This window comes from Vanessa cardui, chromosome 3 (genome assembly GCF_905220365.1).
Source record: "Vanessa cardui chromosome 3, ilVanCard2.1, whole genome shotgun sequence".
Taxonomy (NCBI): Eukaryota; Metazoa; Arthropoda; class Insecta; order Lepidoptera; family Nymphalidae; genus Vanessa; species Vanessa cardui.
The window spans coordinates 4,974,697-4,993,837 of record NC_061125.1 but is presented as its reverse complement, the minus strand read 5'-3'; the positions used below and the strand labels follow the sequence as shown (position 1 = coordinate 4,993,837).

Sequence of the window (19,141 nt, the reverse complement as noted above, 5' to 3'; positions counted from 1 at the left end):
AGATGTGGAACTTTTTATTCCAAAAATATTTCCATTAAAGTTAAACTATATTTAGCGTACAGAAGTGATATAGATTAAAAAAGACAATAATTAAAAATACTTAAAACAATTTACTAACAATCCAAAAAAAATCTAGCTTCAAATTTATCTTAATATAAATAAATCATCAAATCATATATATTGAAGTAAGCTACTTACTCAGTTAAGCTTACAGATCCAAAATAAATACAACGAACACTGTTTCAAAAGTAAAAGTCACTCCAATATCGTTAATGATTTTTAAGGTCATTCAGCTTTATTTATTTACTAGAAAATAAATCGGCCTAGCTTTAGGTATGTGATGATTTTATATTATTTATATTATTCTGATTTAGAGATGGTAGCACTGTTGCGTCGTGGCTGGCTGGTTAAGAAAGCCTGATATGACTGGACAGATTGTGAGGTGACAGGAGAAATAAAAAAAGAAAAACAGAAGAGAGCTGTCGGTGGCCAGAATCCGGGGTTTTTTTAACGGGGTTATCATGAAAATTAAGGGTGATTGATTGTACAACTTGGAGTTATGCCGGTTGAACCAATTATGTTAAATAAATGATTTATATCTAATCGAACTGAGTTTGGATTGAATTTATAAAAGGTATTTTCTGATTTAAAAAAAGAACTAATTAAAGATGCATTTTAATTACCACAACCATAAAATTTATACCTCAATGACACTGGCAGTTTCAAATTTTATTTTATGACAAACTATAGTGACTACCACCGGCCATGGATATCCGCAACACCAGGGGGGTTGCAGGTGCGTTGCCGGTCTTTAAGGAAAGAGTACGCTCTTTTCTTGACAAAAATATATAGGAATATAGTTTTGACAATTTTAACATTTATATGTTCAAAATTATATATATATATATATATATATATATATTTAAATATCAATAAATGGATGTTCACACCTAACGGAAAGATAGCCGCGGACTGTCAGCAACCTCATTTTCGGTTCCAGTACGAACGATATTGAGAGATATTTTTTTCATACCGTGCTTACACTCAATGGCTGACCGACTAGCTAGCCATTGAGTTTATCTACTATTATTGTCACGTAGTGGTGTATACACACACATAATTATAACGGTTATCCATTTGGTGTAAACATTAATATGTACCTATAGAAAAATAGTCAACTACGTAACACGAGCTGACAGCCGAAGGCTGACTTTACGTACAGTGTAAACGGTTATATAATATCATATAAATAACTTTTAGGTAAATTATACCTAGAATACTGTTTAGTCTGATGTTAACAGTCGAATAATCGGCTTAAAACGTTTCTTATATATATGTTTGTTTATTTTTATATTGCCTGTCACTATATTGTGCTATAGAGTATAGACTTCATACTCTGTAATGTGAAAAACAAACAAGTCTCGTTGACGTTGACAGCCGACGAACACTGACAAGCCTTTGTTTTCATCTCCAAGGTTGTTAGTTGAAGCTTGATGAAGTCCGGTGTATTTAAAGTTAATAAAGCGGTCGCAATATCGTTAATCATAAGTTGTTTAAAATGTCGACTTGTGAATCTCAGAAAACAGAAGCGTCTAAAGACAATGTTTCGACTAATTCTGTCGATGAAGGTTTGCCTAGAGAATTAAGTCAGCTGAGCCTTTCTAGTGCATCAAATCCAGATGAATTCCATTGTAATAAAGGACATTCCGAAACGACAATGAAAAATATTTATGGATACTATCAGTCACAAAAGCTTTGTGATGTTGCGTTAATAGCTGGGGGCTGCAGGTAAGCACGAGTTCATTTAACATAACGAGTTATTGTCTTTTAATAAATCGATAAACGGTTCTTTGTTTAACGGGCACTAGCATGTAGATATGTAGAATTCATATTATTATACTAAAACATAAAAATATGGATTTTCGTTCACAGAGCACATTTCTATTATTACATTTTAAATAATATTTAAATTTAAATTCTGCATTCATCTTAATTTTTTTGCAAATCATAAAGATAAACAAACAAGTAGTTATTATATTGTATATATTAATCAACAAGCATTTCATTGCTAATTTAACAAGTTTAACTTTTGTAACAGGATTCCAGCACACAAAGTTGTGTTAGCTTCTTGCAGTGAGTACTTTGCAGCCATGTTTACAGGCTCCTTAAGAGAAGCTCAGTCATCAGAAATAACTCTAGAACGAGTTGATTCACAAGCACTTAGATCACTTGTTCATTATTGCTATACAGGCATTATAGGTATTTTAACATTGATATAAATAAGTTCCTTTGTTCTTTTAAACATTATGCAGCTTAGTATCATCATTTTTCACATTTTATTTGCAGAGTTAAGTGAGGAAACAGTAGAGATCCTCCTGTCAACAGCAAGCTTACTCCAATTACATTCAGTTACAAAGGCTTGTTGTGATTTCCTTGAAAAGCAACTGGATCCTTGCAACTGTTTAGGAATTGCTTTCTTTGCTGAACAACAATCTTGTATGGGATTGCACAAAAGTGCTTTGGAGTATACATACCAACATTTTATGCAGGTCTATAAGAATGTATTTCAAAGTTATGACCACGCTTGTGCCTTTAAAATATTATAAAATATAAAATCAATGTCTTCTTATTTATATAAAAAGTGATATCTTAAATTTTTAGGTTGTTAAACACCAAGAATTTCTCAGCTTGCAATCCGAACAACTATCTAATTTACTAAAGTCAGATGATCTCAATGTTGTAACAGAAGAAAATGTTTTTGAAAGTCTTATGGCTTGGGTACAACATGACCACGAAAATAGACAGGGACATCTACCAACATTATTAAAGTTAATAAAATTGCCTCTACTATCATCAGAGGTAATTCCATATTATTATTTTTTTTAATTTATCAATCATAAATTATTTTTAATTTTTTTATAAAGTATTTAACTTCCATACAAGTAAAACAATGAATACTATCCATGTACATATGCAACAAGTATTTTAATAGCAAAGTATTAATGCCATTTAACAATGTACATTATACTTATAAGGTTAAATGATTTTGTTATGGCTCATTACATTGTAATAAGATGCAATGATTAATGATTAAAACATTTTTATATGTGAAGTTTGCTCATTAATCTAAATGGACAAAGGACATTCTAATGAGCAAATGGACAAAGGCTTTAAGCTTTCATAATTATTGTGCAAAAATAACATTTTTTGACACTTGTATAAAAATTTTGATAAATTATGTATATAAATAATCAATGAATTAGTTTACATTATAGTGAACAAAGATTTTGACTTGACTTTTATTTATACTATGAAGATTTTAAATATTTCAGAATTTATATGCTTTTATATATTTTCTACAACTGTTAAATTTTTTTATATATTTCAGTATTTGATTGACAAAGTTGAACATGCATGTGGTGAAGTACCCGAATGCCAGCCACTAATAATGGAAGCTGTTAAGTGGCATTTATTGCCAGAGAGAAGATCAATGCTATTCTCTCATAGAACAAGACCCCGGACATCCACCATTGGAAGACTTCTTGCTATAGGTGGCATGGACGGATACAAGGTGAAGGAAACTATTTATTTCTCTGTAACATATCATTCTTATTAGAATGCCTTTGCATTTTTTTTAAATTAAATAACTTCATTCTATTGAGAATGAAATCATGCATTATACTAAGACGCCAAAAAAATTGACTCTATATATAATTAAGTACATCTAGAGATATTAGTTACTATTATTTTATTAGTTTTAATATTTATCTATAAATAAATAATTTTGTTTCTTTTTATTATTATGTATAAATTCAGAATTCAGCGTTCATTAAGAAAAATCGTTTTTTTATAAAATATGAGACTAATGCAGTCAATCCATAGACCCTGTTTTACCTTCAATCAACTCAAGCAACATCCAAGCCAGTAAGTAACGAAATAAACAAAGAAAACCGTTTGTTAAAAAAATATTAAGACAATAATGTTTATAATTTTAGGGTGCGAGTAACATGGAGATGTATGACCCAAGAACGAATTCTTGGACACCATTTATGAGAATGGGAGCTAGAAGGCTCCAGTTTGGTGTAGCTGTGATGCAAAACAAACTCGTTGTCGTTGGAGGAAGAGATGGACTTAAAACTCTTAATACGGTATTACATTTTAATTTAATACTACACCCCAGCCTCGGCTACAATGACCTAGTACTAGTTTTAGACTTGCTAAAGTAACAATTATCTGATAAATTATATATATTATATTAAGTTCTATCTAGAACTTTATTAATCTAAATTCAAAATCAGCATATTATTTACTTCATTGCATTATGCATTTCATAACTGCAGCTTGCACGAACTTATGACAAAAACTGACTAACAATCCTCTTCATTCTATTGGTAAAAAATAGAATAAAAATTCACATAGTTTTTTCTGTGATAGTGATTAGTAAATACATATAGGATTGATTATATTTATTATCTGTACTAGTATAGTTTTAAAGAATATGCTTTTTTTATATTGATTTGTTGTTATTCAGAGCAACTTGAGTAACTATGTCTAAACGACTGAACTGAGAATTTTTGAAAAATTATTATTTTATTTTGAGTAAAAGTAAACCTGTACAGCAAAGTTTATAGGTATTTTGATGGTTGATTCATTGTATGAAACAAGCGCAATAAGTACCCGTAACACCTATTCATCGTAAATAATTATCATTTTTCAAAACTGTACATTTGTCAGTAATTCTCAAAAATAAAAACTCATTTCGATGTAATAAAAATATTTCTTGTTAATGTATAAAAATGCATAGAAAGTCGATTCATTGTTTGAAATGTAGAACTAATCGTAATTAAACATTGTAATGAAACGGACGCTGATATGCTTTATATTTCGTCACGACTTCAATTTACAAACCGTAGATTTAATTTACGTAACGCGTCACTGATACGTTACGTACTCGCATATCCTGACAAATATTGTAAATGTGAAAGTAACTTGTGTTTCTTTCTGCTTAACCGATCATCATAAAATTATTCATACATGTCCGAAATACAGAATAGAACATAAGGTAATTAACTACACTGCCCCCGCATACACGGATGTGTATATATATGTCTTTAGAAATGTAATGGAAGTAGGGCTTTGTGCTAACCCTGGGTACGTACAACGGTATTAGTACTTAGTAGTTAGTACTACTACCCACTCATCAGATATCCTACCGCCAGATAGGAGTACCCAGTATTGATCTGTTCAGGCGTGATGGATTAGTGACTCTTATAACTAAAGGCACAAGAAACATATCATCTTCGTTCCCAAGGATGGAGACATATTGACGATGGTTAACATTTCATACGGCGCCCTTGTCTATGGACGGTGGTGAACACTTACCATCATATAGACCATTTACCTATATTATAAAAAAAAATATATACCACATGTTTCTACCAAAAGTTAAAGTGATTTACTTGCAACATACATCCATGCCTTCCTTATTATGTATGTTGTAAGTACGAACACGCGATGTTAAATCATAAAGTGAATTAGCTTGTGTAATATAATAATAATTTGCATTTATACGTTTCTAGGAAGTACGCTATTTGTTCACACCTTACGGATTCAAAATCGTATAAAACTTTATTTAATAAGGTATATACATACTCAATTTTAAAATTCAGTGGTTATATGGTCTATTAATAAAAAAAATCCTTTGAGCGTTTACATACCATGCTTACTCATAGTCAATGAACATTTTACATTATATAATATATTAATTATATTATCTATTACTCTGTATAACATTATCTTTTAATATATAAAAATAGAAAAAACTACTATAAAAAATAGGGAAAACTACAAATCACGGCGTCCTTGTCTCTTAAAGGCAATGACTAAAGAGGAAAGATAAATAAATTAACAAAATAATTAGCTTCACATACTCTATGATATTCCGTTCTAGCCTACAGTACTATGCACTACTTTAGTCTTAATATGTCTTTATTTATTATAAAACCCTCTTCCACATAACTACTTATAATATGCTCTGTCAATTCAAGGTCAAAGATATATGTTACTTATTACGTTTTTTGAATTTTGTTTCTATATTTACGAATGGCTAGAGTGTAATAGTTTAAAAACTATAACAGGTGGAGTGCTTCGATCTGACGTCACTGAGTTGGAGTACGCTAGCGCCGATGAACACGCATCGCCACGGGCTCGGCGTGGCCGTGCTCGGAGACGGACCCAACTGCCCCATCTACGCCGTAGGGGGACACGATGGATGGATATACCTTAATTCTGTGGAGAGGTATCGTTTGAAATTGTTACTGCTTGTGTTATAGTATAGTAAATATAAAATACGCTTAATTATAATAAATCTCTGTATAAAATGTAAAATATAAACTGTCGAATCCAAAGTTTTTGCCATATTAATAGGATGACCTATAATTATGTCGTTCTTATTTCGGCCACGGTGGCTATCTCAGGAGCGACAAGCTGTTTTTTCTCCTTCGACAAGGAGAGATAATTACGTAGGACATATTATGGTGCATAGATGCAATATCCGAAAATCCGATACGACTGGATTTTAGGTGCAGGAACAGTGACTGTACGTGCTTTTCGAGGCACTGGAGTTTCCTCTACTCAAAATTTTAGGCTCAAGCAGATTCAAGGATAATCTTTCCATAGAAAACACGTAACACTTAGCCACTTGAACAACGATGTACCGATAGACATAAGTTGATGAGGAATCATTAAGGTATAGATTTAAAGAAATTAAGATATTAACTGTTGCTTCTCAATACATATTTTGTAATGTTTTGTATGTACGGAATAATATTAATGTGTTTATGAGAAAATGTGATACTCATAACATTGGTACAAGGAACAAACACAATCTTGTTACTCCTGTTACTCGACTGCATAGAATCAGTAACTCTTTTGTGGGGCAATGTATACGCTTCTACAACAGGATCCCAGAAAGCGTTCAAAATGCTTCTGTTGCCAAATTTAAAAAAGTTGTTAAGGTACGCTTGTGTGCAAAAGGCACAATTAGCGATTTTATGTTTGATAGCACACCTTGGGACTGAAACGATCGCCTCCTGCCTATTTCTAATCATATACTACTATAAGATACATCTTATTAATTTGACAAAAAAAAAAAATAACAAAAAAAAGACCCGCTGAGTTTCTTTCGCCGGTTCTTCTCAGGTCAGGGTGTTTCTTTTTCCGAACCGGTGGTAGTATTTATTTGACAATCAATAAGTAAGTGTGATGCTCCGTCACGCTAGCATGCGTAAGCAATCCCATGGCGTCCGCTGAAAGACGGAGAGGGTACCGCTGGTTTTTTAGTGGGTAAACCCGGTGTGCTTGGGCGCACTCGGCGTTCAGGGCTCCGGGGAGTCCCACACACCCCCCACTTTCCATCTCGTGGGTGAAGCGCGTAAAGCGTTTTTCCAGCGTAATAAAAAAAAAAAAAAAAAAGTGTGATGCTTCTATATTTAATGAAGGAATTTGAGTTTGAGTGAGCGCGTGCGTGCGCAGGTGGGACGCGTGCTCGCGCTCGTGGACCATCGTGTGCCCCATGGCGGGCGCGCGCAGCACGTGCGGCGTGGCGGCGCTGCGCGGCCGCCTGTACGCCGTGGGCGGCCGCGACGGCGGCGCCTGCCTGCGCTCCGTCGAGTGCTACGACCCCGCCACCAACCACTGGACCAACTGCGCGCCCATGACGCGCCGCCGCGGCGGCGTCAGCGTTAGTATACCTTGCCTTGCTATCCGCGACTTGCCGTCTTACATATAAATAAATAAATATGAGACAAAATCACATACATTACTCTGATCCCAATGTAAGTAGCTAAAGCACTTGTGTTATGGAAATCAGAAGTAACGAAGGAACCACAAACACCCAGACCCAAGACAACATAGAAAACTAATGATAATCTATATCGACTCGGCCGGGAATCGAACCTCGGGACCTCGGAGTGGCGTACCCTTGAAAACCGGTGTACACACCACTCGACCACGGAGGTCGTCAAAATGTGTATATGTATATGTGTGTGTGTACTGGATATATATGGATGCGTTCGTTCAAACAGAGTATAGTACGACACAACTTAGATGTCGCATCGGCAAAATTCGTAAAACCGATCACATCCGAATTGAGTACGCTATCCCAAATTATCAATATTTATTTTTCATGCGGATATGATCTTTGCATAAACGTAATAACTTGTAATATCATGTAACCTTATATTCGTCAATTTGACGCGTCGATTAACATGACTTGATTTCTCTGACGCGTGAATCTATAGCGACGAATAGCGTCGAATGACGCGATAGGGAGCTATTTCTATTGGTTGTGTAAATCGGCAGTAATCGGTTTTATTTTCATTGCATTTCATTTTCCGATGCTACATCTAATTTGTGTCGTACTATACGTGACGGCAGGTGTGCGCGGCGGGCGGGTTTCTGTACGCGCTGGGCGGGCACGAGGCGCCGGCCAATACGGTGGGGGGGCGGCTCGCCTGCGTGGAGCGCTACGACCCCGTGACGGACACGTGGATCCTGCTGGCGCGGCTGTCCTACGGCCGCGACGCCATCGGCTCCTGTCTGCTGGGTGACAGGATCGTCGCCGTCGGTAAATATACAGACATAAGTATATGTACATAAGAGTATGCTGATTAGTAATTAAAAAGTAAATTTTAGTTATTATTTAATATCTCAAAACTACTACCACACCGCGGTAGCTCAGCTTGTATGCCGCTAAGGTAAAGACGATATAATCGAAAAGTATCGCAACGTTTTTGTAACCCAACGAAAATTGTACACCAAAGTGGAATAAATGTTGTTAGTGGTAATTAGTGATGTGTCGGATCGTATAAAATGTAGATCCGCGGATACGGATGTGAATACGGATATTTGTTGTCAAGATCCGCGGATACGGATACGGATCTTAACTTTTTTACAAATTTAAAATATTTTAAAGATCTAAGTTTTTTTTATTGTTAATTAAAAGTGATCTCATAACTTTTAATACTACTGATCTCATTAAAAAGCTAGTTTATTTAGAACCTTGAAGTTATATACTATTGGTATGATAACTAATGATAAATGATAAATATGATAACTACGCCAAAGATTGCAACATAAAGGAGCCAAATATTTGATTTTAAGAAATAAAAAAAATATCCGTATTGAATTTAATAGTTTTTTATTTCTACTAAAATTAATAAGGTAAATAGATCCGCTAGATAGATCCGCCAAAAAGTAACGGATTCCGAAACGGATACGGATCTTTCTTCTGCCTCGAATATCCGCGGATACGGATACGGATACGGATATCCGGCACATCACTAGTGGTAATGCACCGTCTAGTAGATTCATTACTGTCAGTGTACTGCTTTACTGTGTGTAAAGCGAGAGCCCCCACGTGTGTCGGCAGGCGGGTACGACGGCGTGCAGTACCTGTGCGTGGTGGAGGTGTACGACGCGGAGGCCAACTGCTGGCGCAAGCTGGCGCCGCTGGGCACGGGGCGCGCGGGCGCCGCCGTGGTGGCCGTGCCGCCGCCGCGCAACCTCTTCTGATACGCGCTGCACCAATTGGTCGTCTACGTCGTCGGCTGAGACGCCAGGTGAGGCGACCCGGGCTCGGAGTCGGATGAGCTCGTTTCTTATAAAATTTTCGATAGAGAATGTTTTAAATGTACATCTCCGTTTTTCAATTTTCAAAAGTATAAAATAAATTCGTCAATCGGTTGTCAGGTCCGCTGACTATTATTCGCCCTTTCGAAGTTGTACCCTATAATTAATTTGCGAATCTATTTCTAGTTCCTAGTAATTTTGTAACTAAAATAACGTTGTAAAATGTTTCTTAAAATAAAAATTTGAAATATTTTTTTGCATTCTATATTCGATTGGGGAATTGTTAGTCACGGTCCTGAACAACTGACGTGCCACTGAAGGGTAAAAATCTATATATTTTCCTAGAGAGTATATGTAAGGCGTTCATTAAATGTAAAAACTGCTCGAATGCATTTAGATGTATTTTAATACTCTACTCTATTGTGTAAATAAAGTAGACTCAATAATTCAACAGAAAAGATACAGTGTTTTCAGCTTATTAAACTTGTACTATAGATTGTCTCAGTCGGTCTAGAACTCTTTTAAAAGGATTACCTTGTATGTAAAGGTAAACCTTTAAAGTAGCATGAACACTGAGTCGACGATGTAACAAGTTGTAACATGTTCATATTAATTCATACCTTTGCTTTGCTGTCAGTGGTGCTATTACGGGCAGCGTTGCCAATGTGTGGGGAATTCCCCAAATTGCGGGGAATTGCAAGTCGATCGGGGATGAGTGTGGGGATTGTCGTATGTGGGGAAAATGGGCGGAATTTATAGTTATGCGTTTTTATACCAAAACGATCGGTAATTCATTGTTTACTCGTTTTGTACTTAGTACAACCAATGATTAGTCAGATTTAAATTAACCTCGAAAATTTGATTTTATTGTTAGGAAATGAAAAACAAACATACAATAACATGATTTTTTGTCCATTATTTATGTATGGGGAATAATTGGGGAATTGAGACATTTCCTTTCCCCAATTTGGGGAATTTCGCTAAGATTTTTGTGGAATTACGTAAATACGCATCGGCAACCCTGAATTTACGGGTTTAGCTTAGCAACTGTTGCTATCAAATAATTGAAGCGTATTTCGCACTCATACAAAATCAGTATTATGCTTTTGTATAAGTGCGTAATACCGATTTATACATTTTTTTTTGAGTCGATTCCATATCAATCCACAGACAGTTACTATGCTATACAACCATAATAGCACCAGAGATATTTTAGGGAGGCTTACCCAAGATCTTCTGTACGTAAAGGTAAGAAGTATTAAAATCTGAAGAGTGAATAGTTTTGTATTTTCGTGAAATGTATAATAAATGATCATTACTCTCGAGTATAGACTTAAGTTATTTTTCTGCACAATTTACACGAGGAAGCGTTGGTAACGCGACAGATCTTAACCTCATTGTGATTTCTATTACGGATGGTCTTTTTTGACGATTTTCTAGTGTTAGATAGATAAAAATGGAAATTTATTCATTGCAAATGAGTATTTTTCTATGCATTTGAATATCCTGGACGTTCTGAAAGTACAACAGACACCGAAAGGTTTTGCACTATTTAATAATTTTACTTGAACCAATAGAAATGTATTGCATTTCAGTGTTTTCATACAACTATTATAAATGTTAATTTGAAAACTCAATAATTATAATGATGCACATAGGGTTCCGAAGTATAAACTCTCAACGATTATTTCTATTTTAGCAGAAGTCTATTTACTTATAAAGATATATATATATATATATATTACAATGGATAAATGAAATAACATCTTTGTTATTTAACTAATATTGCAATCAAAAAATTATGCCTTCATAAAACCTCTATATTTAATACTTCCCTCTTGACCTAATTTATAGTAGGGTTACTACTAAAATAATCGGTATTTGCGTTCAAACTCTTTTCTCTCAATAAATTATCTGTAAAAGCGCAGAGTTCAGAAGTTGGCACTGTTATGTTCCGAAAAGCACGTAAAGCGATCATGAAACTGCCTATGTTTTCTATATATACAATATATTAATAACTAAATATAGGTTACTAAGATCTGAATATTTAATAAACACAAAAAGCTAACGAATAAAGAAACGACTTCTCGTTCCCGCCATTTTGCACGGCCCGTGGTGACAAATGATTACTGCACCGCAAACAATTTGCACCATTTATCCGGCTGCCGGATATTCGCCGTTCCGACCGACTGCCATTCCGGATATTCACCATTCAACCCAACCTCCTTCCCGTAGAATCAAATTAACTCTAATTATATTTATGATATTTAAAGTCCATATTGTATTATTAATTTGTTACTTTATAGTGTGTATTCATTATAGTAACACTATTTCATTTTATTAGAGGAAGATCTAATAAGATCTCTATTTGCGACTTCAGAAATATTGAAATTATAAAATATTTTCATTATTCCACTTATTTTTATGTAGTGATAGTACGTTTGAACAATTCCTAGTAACGTCTATTGCTGTTATTATAATATGGAACCATCTTGCGAGCAGCGTTATCTTTAGCGTGAGAGTTATAGTATTAGTAATAATTGCCTTCCAAAAACGAACCCATTTAAAAGATTCACATTTAACAATATTTTCCAAACTGGGATTTTATTAGGGATCAAGTACCAAATTGTTAGCCGTGTTAAAGTAAGCCTTTAAACTCAGTTATTTATTAATGACGCTGTTCATATGAATCCTACCTCTTATCATAAATGCTCACATAATCCTATATATATTCATAACAGTTATTATTATTGTTTAGGCTGCTTGTCACTCGTAGAAACTCCAGACAATCGGAAAAGCTAGAAATACACTGATAATATTGCATCGTAAGACAACTTCGTTTCAACCCTATACAAAAATATTTTAACCGACATTTAATTGAGCATAATATACACTTTTGCATGGAGAACCTACCTTAATTTAACTTTTTAAAATACGGCTATTACATAGTAGTAACCTTGTATGTTTTGAATGTCTACAGCTTTTTGAAAAATGAAATGTGTAATCCATATAAATTTATATTTAGGATGAGATAAGCAGGCGTTAGGTAGAGGTTGAATATTACGATAATTGTTCGAGCTCACCATCATTCTATTTGGTAACACGAGAGAAACGGAGGAACCCTATATTGTAATATGTTTGCCACTATTATTATTTTATACAAATCGTTTTTTTTATTACTATTATGTTAACAATTATTGCTTTATACTGTATAAAAAATATCGGTTCTTTATTGATCTCATATTTTAAAAATTTGCTCTGTAAGAGAATAAAATATATTTTTATTTTTTACTAAATCATTGACTGACAAAGACTGTTTATAATTTTTTTTTTTTTAATTGGACTGTTTGTATAACCTGTGGTTAATTTTTCAAATTATATTCCATATTGTGTTAAAAATATTATATATTTTTTTATTATACTTACTATACTATACTATATAAATCATCCGTGTATTTTTCTTACAATATAAAAATCTTTCTGTAATTCATACTTATACATATAAAATTAATTATTATATAGCAATTATTTTTATAAGCTGGTTATTGCTGAAAAGAAAAAACATTAATTTTATCCCTTTATTTTTTCATTAATCATCTTATACACTATTTTAAAAATGTTTCTTCTTTCTTTTGTTACGAAAGCATAAGTAACATTATCGATAGTATTGGGTTGCCAATCGCTAAGAAATGACTTGAGATATTCAATAAAGTAACTGTTAAATTCTCAATATTTTATTACAACATATTATACAGTAAAGCGATGTACTTTTGATCAATAGTTTATAATATAAAACATAAATATATTTGGCAATCCGAACTACTGATATCTTAATTTATTTATGATACTAAACGTGAATGTATCAGATACATGCAATTTACTTGTTGACCATTAAGGTCACTAAAATACTTGTCCATAAAATTGGCCATCGCAGAATTTACTTATACTTAATCTAATGGCAAAAGGAGTAGAGATAAAAAATTATTTACATATTACAAGAGACCTGCTAACAGATCTACACTACCAATACCAGATCTTGATTAATATATATTCCAATTTCATAATATGCTATTCCAATTAAATTCTAATTATCTAAACTTAATTTTATTTTCATAATGTCGATGACAACATTACACTTCGTCGAACATTCGTTAAGTTTATTTATCTCTATTACTCCTGCCATTTGAATCGACTATTTGATAGTTGTATGTGATTTCTCTTAGGAGGCTTAAATATTGATTAAATTTTTAAATTTACTTGCACTGTATGCAGTATTATTTTCTTAGTTAAGGACTTCACGCAATTTCATATTTTTTTGGACTATCCTGTGATGTTAGTTATAGAAAAAATAGAATATCATAGCGTAAAATATATTGTGTAGTTTTAAATAAATATAAAAGTACATTAGTTATGTAGATGTATACACTAATTTTATGCTTATATGTTAAAAATATGTGTGTGATGTAAAATTTAAAATGGTATAAATAAATGGCCCTTTTATCTTAAAAAATAGTATAAATGTGCATCGAATAAAATCAAAACTGCTCTTACATATTTGTAAACGAAAGAGCAAAGAAACTTTTCAAATCATTGTAGTAAATTGTAAATAAATTTATACATTAATTATTTAGGTACCTGTTTTAACAGATCGCCACTGGTGGTGGCCACTGGTGACCTAAACTAAAATCCGAATTTTGTAGGTTATTTTTTTAATATCTATAGCTTTTGGGGCTTAAGTCAGTTGCTGAGCAAAATATTGTGATAAACTACTTACTTACAAAGCTGATATAAATGCATACATGTAATCAATGTAACATATAAGGTATACCCAATGTAAACTTGGAGAAAACATTTATTGTATTAGATTTTAATGTATGAATATACTATTATCTGTGTGTAGTAAATACCTGCATTAAAAACACATTTTTTTTCTTATTAGCCATAATTTAATGCACGTAGTGATCTCCCCTATAAAAATGTATAATACTTCGGAACGTTTTTGTAAAATGTTATACCTTTGTAAAATTGTCTATAGACTGAATACCTATTAACTGTAAAAATGGTCCAAAATTTCCTAAAGTCTTTTGACTCACAATTGGACATCTGTTAATTTCACTTCTAGTTGAATAAAGTATCTCAATATTTAATTGTGTTTTAATTTACATTTATACAATTAAAAAAACCTTTAGCGCAGTTGAGTTTAGGCCCGAGAAATTGAACACTCGTGCAAATGTGTCTGCGTAAGACATCTTGCCGTTCTTTGAAAACCGAATGAGACGAAAATGACTAGTAATAATCCTATGAATCATATTTTATCACCTATAACAGTGATTCCCAAAGTGGTCCAGGTGGACCTCCAGGGGTCCACGGGAGACATGATGGGGGTCTACGTCATGGCCGTAGGCAGGCGGGGGTTTTGGGGGTTCAAACCCTCCCCGAAATGTTTTCACTAACCGCTATCGTTTTATCAAAAATATTTTGCGCTAATTAAACATCAAAACGTAAGTATTTATTAGTTTCTTCTGAAAATTAAGCCATTTGGTCTTGATACGACAATAAATCTAAACAAAACGAATCATTTTATGCAAAGACTAGAGGCAACAATAATCATACCGTTTTTCACATTTCATTAAGATACTATTTTTTGATGTCATAATGTCATGTTAGTAATTTTAGATACTAAAGAGGATAAACCTTTTACATTTTGAAATGTGTAACACAGATTGTAAAATTTCTGATACATTCTATATATTTAGCATACAGAAGTGAAATAGATTAAAAAAAGACAAGATCATAAATAATTTTAATCAGGATATAAACAACTTCAATCATTTACAAGCAAACATAATAGTTCTAACTTCGAAAATATCTTAACATAAATAAATCACCAAATCGTACATATTGAAGTAAATTACTTACTCGGTTGAGTTTACAAATCCAAATAAAACACAAATAACACTTAGAACAAATTACAAGTCACGCCAATATTATTGACCTTACTGTTCGCGCCCAAAATGATAGAATAATGACAGCTTGATGCGGTTTCGCGCGCTTTTGTTTCTTTTTTTTTATTTCATTCTTTCCAGCCAGTTGCATAGTTAAAGGAATCTCCTAAATCGGCCATTTCTGACTTCGCGACGTCCTCGTAGCGTTGGTAGCGCCGCTCTGGCTCGAAGTCAGCAGTCGCAGTGTCAAAAGAGTCAGAGAAGTTAGTGCTATCCAGGGCTCTGCAATTGGCTTACATTCGTCATCTGAAACATTCACATGTCTAGGGATAAGCTACAACTGATATAAACGGTATGGTTCGCATAGCCAATAAAAATTACAAGTGAGAGCTCTCATTGCTTATTTTCCCCAATACCACCTCAAATATTTCTATAGCGGTGAAATCACCCGAAGTCGGAGTCCAGGCGTTGTAAAACCTGTGAATAGAACAACAGACAGAAGGCGTCCCAACTGTCTCAATGGACCACATGTCCAGCATAACCAAGCGTCTTCCAGGACCACACGTCCAAGACCAAACGTCTTCCAGGACCACACGTCCAAGACCAAACGTCTTTCAAGACCACATGTCCAAGACCAAACGTCTTCCAGGACCACACGTCCAAGACCAAGCGTCTTCCAGGACCACACGTCCAAGACCAAACGTCTTTCAGGACCACACGTCCAAGACCAAACGTCTTTCAAGACCACACGTCCAAGACCAAGAGTCTTCCAGGACCACATGTTCAGGACCAAGCGTCTTCCAGGACCACACGTCCACCATAACTAATCTTCCACGAAGATCAAGCACCTTTCAGGATCACACGTCCATCAATGAAGACCAAGCGCCTTCCAGGATCACACATCCATCATGACCAATCTTCCACGAAGATCACGCGCCTTCCAGGACCACTCGTCCATCTTGACCAATCGTCCATGAAGACCACGCGCCTTCCAGGAACTCATTTTTGGTACAAGGTAGCTTCTGTAATAAAACTTTAGAGCAAATTAAATAACATGTCAGTCTGTATGTCTGTAATTGGAATTAGAGTTTTTTTTTTGTATGACTTTTCCTTGTTCATTACCCTAATTAAATACGCCGTCTTTATGGGTCGGGCGGGTTATGCAGGAGGTCTTAGTTGCATAATGGTGGTCATAGCTCAGATATAGCGTCGCATATAATATCCTGCCTAGCCCACAGAAACTGTCTAACTTGTTTGATATTACTGAAAAATGGAGTAACTAGGACTTTGATTTTCTGAGGACTCGGCCTGACCTGACCCTGACAAATGATACGTGCTAAGTACTCAACTTCTAAAGTAATGAAAGAACATTTAGTAAGATTAATCGAAAAACCTGCCCTCGTTAGAGTTGTTAAAAATACATTCAGTATAGCCTCTTCTATGGTATTGCTCATATTTAAAACATTATTAATATGCATCAAGACATTACCAGTATCAATATGCTCACGTAGTGTATTACTAATAATACGCTGATACACAAGTGGCAAGTTACTAAAATCGTAAGAGATTCGCAATTACTCATATTAACCTTCGAGAGTCACAAAAAGTGTTTGATTAACTGACTCATTATAGGGACTCATCATATATTGATAAGGATCCAAAACCAGTAGCCAGAGGTAAAGGGTACCGTTCCTTGAGCATCTGTCGGTCTAGCACTCGATGATCGACACAAATCCTGATGCTTCTATCATTCTTTTTATTTATCAGGATAATGGGGCAGGCATACTCAGACTTTGGGTCTCAATTAATACCCTTATCTTTAAGATCATTTATTATGTCACGAACTTTGAATTGCTTTGTGTGTGATAGCCAGTATGATCGATAAGCAAAATAAGTGTTCTCTGCGACGTTAATGTGCATTTCACCCGCGGTGACAGTAGTTGATGCTGAATCCGAAATGTAAAATATAATTCAGCGAAATGTTCAACCCTCAAGAGATTTCGCTCTAAGGCCAGAAGAGGCGTATAAACGTATTCTACTGTTTGACGTAATGCTACATGAACCTATTTTTGGTGACTGGATTAGATATTGCCTGTCTTTTGTACGTACGTATGTACCACCTTAACGGTTGAGAATATCTGAAGTTATTAAAATTTTCTATTACAAAGCCGGTCTCGAAGGAAATCTCATAGAGTTCAACAGTTAGTCACACAAAAGAGTTTGCTACTATAATTGAATTATTTATACCTTTTGAAGTTCAACGTTTTGGTTTACTCTCGCATGATAAGTATATCAGATCATCAGACGACACTCCTGATATATTTAAAACACCACTGTCGATGAGAACATCAATTGGAATTTCTTGGACAGCCGCAGTGGTTAAATCAGTATCTCAGGGGGCAACAGATAACCTCAACGACGGGTCAGTGCAAATAACGTTACCAGTATTACGTCTTTAGCGAAGCAAGAGGTTTCAACTACAACTTACCCTACCGCCATGTGTGTTTCGCTTAGAAATTTGATTAGCAACCCTTTTATTTAGGCATTATAAAAAAATGTGCCAGGTTTAAGCGTACGTGCCTTATTGTAGTTGACATCGATTGTCTTGTAGCCTGCGAATAGGCTTAACATAGATCAAAGTAAGCAAGGTTTGCATAAGACGCGGCTGCCCTAGCCTGCACGTTTATGCTTCGTATCACGAGTTCGTCACTTAAGCCTTTAACTATTTTAAGTGTCCTTCGGGCATACTATAAAACATCGCATCATATAAAATATTCACTTACTCAAACATTCACGGAAACAATGACTTGAATTCACGACAAAAAAAATGGACCAATAGCGATCTGTGGTTAACCACTCATTAAGCCATGAATGTGCGGCACCCTTGAGACAGCTCAACACGCCAGACAAACATTCAGAGCCAGTTATTAGAAATATTGAATCTTTCAACTTCTTCGCACCAAACATCAATATCATGTGTGTCAGGTTCAACACAAAATACTTTCCTTTTTTTGGTTAATTTCGGCAAAAGGACACCCCTAGTTGGTTAATAAAAATAAACTTGTAACTGATCAGATGCAATGCCCGTCAGCAGAACATTAGGCACGGTACTCTCATGTAGACACAAATTCAAGAAATAACTACAATCTAAAGGATCAATAGATATCAGCCTATTAGTAATGTCAGCCGCTATGTTTTCGGTTTCACTATTGTCACGCGAGCCTTCGAGGTGGCAACTTTTGAAAGGTACTACCTAATAACATTTAAATTATTTCGAAGGTATTATGTTATGAAACATCCTGACTTCGAAGCTTAGGGTTTCATGAAGAAGTACGATTTTGAAAATGGTACCTTACATCCAAACGGGATCTTGCGGATAACGTCTCATCTCATCAAAATGAAATAATACTTTTACTTTTTGTACATAAACTATTAGTAAGTACATATTTATTACAAACTTAATACCAAAACCAAATGGTTTTTCTCGTGATACAACTGAATTTACCTAGGTTTACGGAATATAATTGTTATTTTTTTTTTTTTGTGTTCCATACTTGTCAACATTG

At 34.5% G+C, this 19,141-nt stretch overlaps 1 protein-coding gene across 2 annotated transcripts; it reads left to right on the top strand.

Annotated features, from left to right (window-relative positions):
• Nucleotides 1-1,439: 1,439 nt before the first annotated feature.
• Nucleotides 1,440-10,474, top strand: LOC124543822 (kelch-like protein 5). Of its 2 annotated transcripts, XM_047122140.1 has the most exons (11): nt 1,440-1,788; nt 2,099-2,259; nt 2,347-2,549; nt 2,662-2,859; nt 3,389-3,571; nt 3,883-3,924; nt 3,996-4,148; nt 6,138-6,298; nt 7,534-7,741; nt 8,437-8,626; nt 9,431-10,474. In XM_047122140.1, the coding sequence occupies exons 1-11, from the start codon at nt 1,559-1,561 to the stop codon at nt 9,571-9,573; spliced, it is 1,872 nt and encodes a 623-aa protein (XP_046978096.1). In that variant the 5' UTR covers nt 1,440-1,558; the 3' UTR covers nt 9,574-10,474. The 2 variants fall into 2 exon arrangements, with proteins under 2 accessions (XP_046978096.1, XP_046978097.1); XM_047122141.1 differs by lacking the exon at nt 3,883-3,924.
• The last annotated feature ends 8,667 nt before the right edge of the window (nt 10,475-19,141 follow it).

Excerpts from the sequence above, each read along its gene's own strand:
- LOC124543822 (XM_047122140.1), top strand. The coding sequence starts at position 1,559 with ATGTCGACTTGTGAATCTCAGAAAACAGAAGCGTCTAAAGACAATGTT. Across the intron at positions 2,260-2,346 it reads TTGCTATACAGGCATTATAG|AGTTAAGTGAGGAAACAGTA; the intron begins GTATTTTAACAT and ends TTTTATTTGCAG. Across the intron at positions 4,149-6,137 it reads GACTTAAAACTCTTAATACG|GTGGAGTGCTTCGATCTGAC; the intron begins GTATTACATTTT and ends AAACTATAACAG.